Source organism: Procambarus clarkii, chromosome 51, assembly GCF_040958095.1.
Source record: "Procambarus clarkii isolate CNS0578487 chromosome 51, FALCON_Pclarkii_2.0, whole genome shotgun sequence".
Classification (NCBI taxonomy): Eukaryota; Metazoa; Arthropoda; class Malacostraca; order Decapoda; family Cambaridae; genus Procambarus; species Procambarus clarkii.
This window is the reverse complement of record NC_091200.1, coordinates 16070617-16078540: the sequence shown is the minus strand read 5'-3', so window position 1 is coordinate 16078540 and position 7924 is coordinate 16070617. Positions and strand designations below refer to the sequence as shown.

The following is a 7924-nucleotide window of genomic DNA, read 5'->3' as shown; positions in this document are numbered from 1 at the left end:
CCGGGACTCACTCCAGAGCTCTAGGACTCACTCTAGATCCCCAGGATTCACTCCAGATCCCCAGGAATCACTCCAGATCACCAGAACACACTCCAGATCACTAGGAATCACTCCAGATCACCAGGACTCACTCCAGATCCCCAGGAATCACTCCAGATCCCCAGGAATCACTCCAGATCACCAGGACTCTCTCCAGAGCTCTAGGACTCACTCCAGATCACCAGGACTCTCTCCAGAGCTGTAGGACTCTCTCCAGAGCCCCAGGATTCACTCCAGATCCCCAGGAATCACTCCAGATCACCAGGACTTTCTCCAGAGCTGTAGGACTCTCTCCAGAGCCCCAGGAATCACTCCAGATCACCAGGACTGGCAGAAAAATACTGTAATTTTTGTTTCTATAACTTTTGCATTAACAATTATTATAATTTGGGATTTCAATCCCTTACTGAGCTTTAAATGTTATTGAAACTACTCAGATGATATTTTTTTCGCTATTTGTGTGTTGTAGAATCTGTTGTGAGTTTTTTTTTTTTTTTAATCTTTTTGAGTTATAGAAACTCTTTTGTGTTTCTTTTGGCTCTCTGAGATGTCATGTTTGTCGGTAATCATCACGTGACATGATGAGAGTGAATGAATGTATTTGTCATTCATGACGAGAATGAATGTATTTGTCATTCATGACGAGAATGAATGTATTTGTCATTCATGACGAGAATGAATGTATTTGTCATTCATGACGAGAATGAATGTATTTGTCATTCATGACAATTAAATTCACGAAGTCAGTTATACATGTCGACCGCTAATTACGGAGAGGAAAATTATTTTCCTTGTGTCGCTGAATTCTTGAGATTATTTACTTCAAGTAATCCTGGAAATGAGAGTGAGAAAAAGAAGAAGAATTTCTGTGTAATTTTTTGCGACTTTATTTGTCATCTGGCTGCTGGGAGTGGAAATTAAATGCTGTAAATGTGTTTTTTGTTTGTGCTAGTTATAAGATGATTATGTGACTGTGTACATGGGGATGCATGTAGGTCACCCTTATATACTATATACATATTCCACCACCCCCCACACCCACACACACACACACACTCAAAGACACACACTTCCCCCCCCCACCCACGCCACTCCTTCACGTAATATTTTCCCCCACACCACATCACATACCCCTCCCAACCCACACCTCAAACCCCCTCAACCCACAACCCACACCCTATTCATCCCACTCCCCATCCACCCCCCCCCACACACACACACACACACACACTTCACCATGCACAGCAGCAGTCAATACATCAAGCGAACCCTTAAGGCGAGCACATGAATGCAAGCATAAATTTGTAACAAGCCGCTTGCAAGAACGCTTGTGAAAACGAATGTCTTATAAATGATAACAGATGACGTGTTGGTTAACATATATAATGAAGAGTGGTGTTAGAGGATAGCGCTATTGGTAAACAAAAAAAAATGTTCTTTTGAAACCACATTTCATGATTCAAACGCTTACCAACTTCACTTCAACCATAAAGGAACATGATAGATATGATATTGTTGGCAAATAACAGAAAAAATAAGGTGTACACATAGCCCGTGCTACGTGGAGATTTCGTTCTGAGTAGCTAAATCTAACACAACAACAAACATACAGTCCCATCACTTGAGAATGAACCATGTAGGTTCGAAACGCGGTGTAGACGTTCTGTACAACTCATCCTGTTAATGTTATGGTCTTTTGCCAATATATCGCGTCACTCTAATTGTGAAAATATGTTATGACTACACAACCGCTCAGGCCAGCACCAATTGTAAGGATCTGCCAAATGGATCCACCGAAAGTGATTGTGTTGACCAGACCACACACTAGAAGGTGAGGGGACGACGACGTTTTGGTCTGTCTTGGACCATTCTCAAGTCGATTGTGTGGTCTGGTCAACATACTTTAGGCACGTTATTGTGACTCCTCGCCCGAAAGTTATTGTATTTAGAGCAACTATTAAGTCGAATGTACGAAAACTGTACTCTAGCAGACAGAAATGTTATGCACTATTAATTTTGTAGAGAGCACAGGCAAAGTAAAACATCCCAACCTAACCTTTCCTAGGCATAATATAGCCCATATATTTGCTATATTAAACCTCAGATTGTGTATGATTGGACCTACATTTATTTATTTATGTCTTAAACACATTATGTTCTTTTTTTTACGTTCCCATTTTTTTTAGAATGCCTTTAAGGTTTGTTCATTGATACAAAAAGATCATTTTTTGGGGGGTCCAACAGTTCATTTATGTACATTTGATCAAACAAATGCTCTAAATAGTTAATGTTTACTACTTGGGAGTAATTACCGCACCAGGTATAGGAGGCTTAGGGGTACAAAGAGGTAGATCTCACTGCTCCTGTATCCACTGATAGGTAAACGCTGTTAGAGTAGCTCCACAAGTCACCGAGGCATGGCATGAACCGCAAGAAGCGCACAAACACATACACAGTTTTCCAAAACTGACTCCTTCATGCCTACACCCGCCCAAGGGCGCTCTGATTGGCTAGCCGACGCCCCGTCCCGTGCCGCCGATTGGCTGGCGGAGCGCGCTAAGGCCTTTGGATCCGTTTCTTCGCGCGGGAGTCTTCGTCAAGTCAGCAGCTAATAGCGGTCCCTTTCCTCCAGTTACTCGCTTGACAATTTAAGCCGCGGGCAACGGGAAATGAACACCCTCGACTTTATTTACCGGGAGTTTGGTCAACCGAGAGGGGCCCTTGTGTAGTTCTGGCAGCGGAACTCATTTAGCAAGGTCTTAAACTCCCCCCCACCCCTCTGCCCCCCTCTCTCTCTCTCTCTCTCTCTCAACCCTGTGTGTGTGTGTGAGGAGCCTGCCGGAGGCCAGCAACTTGGCTGGCGCTGAGCCTTGTCGGGCAAGAAATGGTGATGTGACATGAATTATTATCGCTTCTAAGTATTTGCCTTCAGCTGAGCTGCCGTCAATATTTGCAGTTGCTAATGTATTTTTCTTAATTTTTTCGGAATATATATATATATATTTCTATATTTTGGTAGCAGTCTTTCTTGTAAACATATGTTGTTCAATATGACCGAAAGGATAAGATTTTAATGACTCTAACACGAATCTTCTCAATATTTCTTACGTTTTTCGTCATTGTCGGGGGTAATTGAAAAATTAACTCTCCAAAGTTCATTTCCTCATTTTTATTTATGGTTTGACGCCTAAAAACGTTTCGCAAGAACTTACGACCTCCAATCTTTTTGTTCAGTCAGTATGGTCTAGTTTACATAGTACTGGATACGTTAAGGTGCATGGAGCCCTGGCTGCCTGGGTTCGAATCCTTCAAGGAAGAGGAGTTTTCGTTTGCATACTGGCTTGGGGACCATTCAAGCTTCTTCGCATATATATATATATATATATATATATATATATATATATATATATATATATATATATATATATATATATATATATATATATATATGGGGAGGGGAGACGGGTGTAAATAGAGTGCGAGCACAAGGCAGGAACACACTAGCAGCCTCTGGCCTCCTCGGGCATATCACTGCCCATAACAATTTACAGCGAAATTGATTAATTAGTCTGGGTAATCAGTTGGGAGTGGTCTGGCCCACCAGCTGGCTGGTTCTCTCCCACTACCACCTGAAACACCTGCTTTACACCACCTGCCACCATCCTGTCATACGCAATAACACACTATCATATATTACTAAATATGACTGATAGGGGTTAGATCAATTAGCACCAATCTTCTCTACATTTCTTGAGTTCTTCTCTTGAGAACGAAGTTGAAAACTCTCCAAACTTTGTTTAGCAGTTTTATATAGCCTGATCCTAAAGGGGATATGTTTCATTTATCCTGTCAACATTCTCAAAGACAGAGGTGAAGTGGGTACAAGTTAACTTGAGCAACCGAATGAAAAATCAAGAAGGATGAGGTTATATTAAGTATGATTCCACATGGGTCAATAGGCCGTTCCGCTGCTCCTTACGTTCTTACGAACGCCAGAGGCAGAGATGCTGAATATTGTCTTGGAGAAGGGAAGGATCTACGTTTACTGACTATCAATCGCTGGCTGAGATTGTTTGATGTGTCGATATCTAATCGTGCGTTATCGTTGATTATTTCGTTGTTGGTGCAAAGAAATTATGTTCTTTGGTGGGACATATATCTCTATCTGTGTCTCTCTGTGTCTCTCTCTGTCTGTGTCTCTCTTTGTCTGTGTTTCTGTGTGTGTCTCCTGTACTCTGTAGCTGTTTATCTGTGCCTCCTAGTCTGTTTCTCTCTGTCGCATTCTGTCTCTGTCTGTGTGTGTGTCTCTCTCTCTTTCTGGTGGAAAAATTTTATGGAAAGGGAGAAGAGAGGTACTGGAGAGAGGGAAGGCATGAATAGGATGGAGGCACGTGATACAGTGGAAGGGGAGTACCCAACCAGACCCATGGAGTACCCAGAATCATCAAAAGGAAGGGTGAGATTATGATAGTAAACTATCCCGTGCTAATGAAGTCATTAACACATATTACAGGCAAATTATGATATTACAAAAAGAGTCATGGGGGTTTGTTTTGACACCTTGTCAAGCGGCATTCGTCTCATTAATGCCAAACCCGAACTGCCCGTGTTGGGCAGGCACCCAACAGTAATTGCCGTTCAAAATTAAGGGAGGCTAGCCTTAAGCGTTTGGCTTCCATCATCGGACAGAGAAACATACATTATAATTTATAGATACAGATAGATATATCTATATATATACACAAAAAATATAGTGAAGGGCTAGACGAACGGCTAGAAAAACGGGGTCCAAGAAATAAGAGTTCGATCCTGCAGGCACAAATAGGTGCGTACAGACACTGAAAAAGCGCGTGGACTCCACTATGAAATAAAACGAGAATCATGTTTTATACAAATGCAAAACAAAAAGGAGAAATGAGGGGAATTATGAGTGACTGAAGCGTTTAGTTCTTCAAGGTCATCTCTGAAACGATCAGGGCCACAAAGTCTAAAAGCTCTAAGGTCAGCTAGAATGATCTGCCACAGTCACAAACACCTGCCACACTCACAAACACCTGCCACACTCACAAACACCTGCCACACTCACAAACACCTGCCACACTCACAAACACCTGCCACACTCACAAACACCTGCCACACTCACAAACACCTGCCACACTCACAAACACCTGCCACACTCACAAACACCTGCCACACTCACAAACATCTGCCACACTCACAAACACCTGCCACAATCACAAACTACTGAAGTTAAATCAATGATCAACACCACTTAAAATTAACATATTAATCATAGTCTTAAAAATCGCTGATGATTGTAGGGAAGAGATGAAAGGTTCTTCCCATGTGTTCACTCTTCCTCTACTCATTCCCCCTATTCCAATTCCATGTTTACCCTCCTCTCTCTATTTCCACGTGTTCTCTCCTCCTCCACCACCTCCTCCTCCTCCTCCACCTTCCCTGTATAAATATCCCGAGTCGCTGCACCGCATGCCAGTGTCGCTCGGGCTCCCGACTCGTGCACAAGTGGAGGTTGGTGCTATAGTGCTGCCGTCTTTCACATAAACACACGCGCGCGCCCCACATCCCTCTCTCTATCAAAGAGCCGTGTGACCCACCATGGCTCTTGCCTCCTTACGCCTCACCATGAGATATAGAGCCACTCGCAGAGGAGGGCATGTACTCCAGGGATCTATCTTCCGCCACGTGGTTTAATAGTTGTGAACGGTATCAGGGAAGTCACGTGGAGGTCACATGATGATGGAAGGTGAATGAGCAGCTGGACCTTTGTTTACCCTCTGGTTGCTGCTTGTAAACAGTCACTTCGCGTTGTTTATGGTGAGTTGTCTACTGTTATATTATGCCCTACAGGTGTCCTTAATATATATATATATATATATATATATATATATATATATATATATATATATATATATATATATATATATATATAAAGTTTAACAGGGCATTGCATCTATGGCATTGACAAAAGCACTGTTATCGTCCCCCCCAAAAAAATTCGCAATACTATATAAAATATATTTTTATTCGAAAACGTAAAATAAATACATATGTGTATAGACACACCTGATGGAGATTATTTTTTAAAACGCTAGAATTTTTTTGTTTTGTTTGTATACAATTGGAAATGAAGCAAAAGAAGATATATCTGGGATAGTTTTAATTATCAACAGTAAAAGGTTGTTTCCCGTTCCTGTTAGCCTTACTGTTATTCGTCCAGCTCCTGTTGGTCTTCCTGTTATTCGTCCAGCTCCTGTTAGCCTTCCTGTTATTCGTCAGGCTCCTGTTGGTCTTCCTGTTATTCGTCCAACTCCTGTTAGCCTGCCTGTTATTCGTCAGGCTCCTGTTGGTCTTCCTGTTATTCGTCAGGCTCCTGTTGGTCTTCCTGTTATTCGTCAGGCTCCTGTTGGTCTTCCTGTTATTCGTCCAGCTCCTGTTAGCCTGCCTGTTATTCGTCCAGCTCCTGTTAGCCTTCCTGTTATTCGTCAGGCTCCTGTTGGTCTTCCTGTTATTCGTCAGGCTCCTGTTGGTCTTCCTGTTATTCGTCAGGCTCCTGTTGGTCTTCCTGTTATTCGTCCAGCTCCTGTTAGCCTTCCTGTTATTCGTCCAGCTCCTGTTAGCCTGCCTGTTATTCGTCCAGCTCCTGTTAGCCTTCCTGTTATTCGTCCAGCTCCTGTTAGCCTGCCTGTTATTCGTCCAACTCCTGTTAGCCTGCCTGTTATTCGTCCATTTCCCGAGTAGTTTTTTTTTAATAAGAACAGAAAACTGACTAAAAATTACCGACGTTCAGAGTAAAAAAAATTAAAACACCGTCAAATTACCGTTTTCTAAGCTCTGGCCTCGATAGGTTAGGCGGGTTGCTAGGGTTAGCACGTGTCTGGGTACGCGTGCTAACAGTTGCATTGTTTACGGAGTGGCCATTCGAGAGAACGGGATCGTTAATGAGTGTAGTTAACGCAGGTAAACCCACCACCATGATCTCATTCAAATCACCCCATGATTACCTTAAAATGGCCATATGCTTACCTTAAAATGGCCATATGCTTACCTTAAAATGGCCATATGATTACCTTAAAATGGCCATATGATTACCTTAAAATGGCCCAATGGTTACTTTCAAAGGTTTCCACGATCACACACTATAGAGAAGAAAGCGATACATTAGGAAAATGGTCATAAATATATTAAACGAATACTTTAACTCCCATTAATATAACACTTTGCTGCTGTTAATAGAAAACTTTGATTCTATTAATAGAACACTTTAATGCTGTTAATAGGAAACTTTGATACTATTAATAGAACGCTTCGATCCCATTAAAAGAACGATTTGATCCTATTAAATAACACTTTGCTCAAATCAAAATAACTTTTGGACCCCATTAGAGGAACACATTGATCCCATTGAAATAACACTTTGACTCCATTTAAAGGAACTCTTTGACCCATTAAAAGAACTCTTTTTATCCTATTCAAATAATGTTATGATCGGATTAAAGGAATGATTTGATCCCATTAGACAAACGTCTTTGTCCCCATTAAAACAATTTGATCCATTGAGAGAACGTTTTGATCCTTTTAAAATAATTCTTTGATTCCACTAAAAAAATGCTTTGAACGCATACAAAAACGTTTTGACCCAATTAAAAGAACGCTTTGACCTCGTTAAAAGAACACCTAAAGCTCTTTAAAAAAATCCCTTAAAAAAATTATACATTAAAAGAGCACTTTCATCCTATTGAAGGAATGCTTAATTCTATTAAAAGTGCTCTCTGACTCCCATTAAATGGGGAGGGTCAGATAGATATTGTATTTTTTGTTATCACAGTGTAATGATTTCATAAAACTCACAGTATTAGTTTTA

General features: G+C 41.3%; 1 protein-coding gene across 1 annotated transcript in view; it reads left to right on the top strand.

Annotated features, from left to right (window-relative positions):
• Positions 1-6801, top strand: part of LOC123774468 (MAGE-like protein 2) — a 45264-nt gene extending 38463 nt beyond the window's left edge. The window contains exon 2 of the mRNA XM_069303796.1: positions 6281-6801. Coding sequence (XP_069159897.1) covers positions 6281-6801 — 521 coding nt within the window. The remainder of the gene's footprint in view (positions 1-6280) is intronic.
• Positions 6802-7924: the final 1123 nt, after the last annotated feature.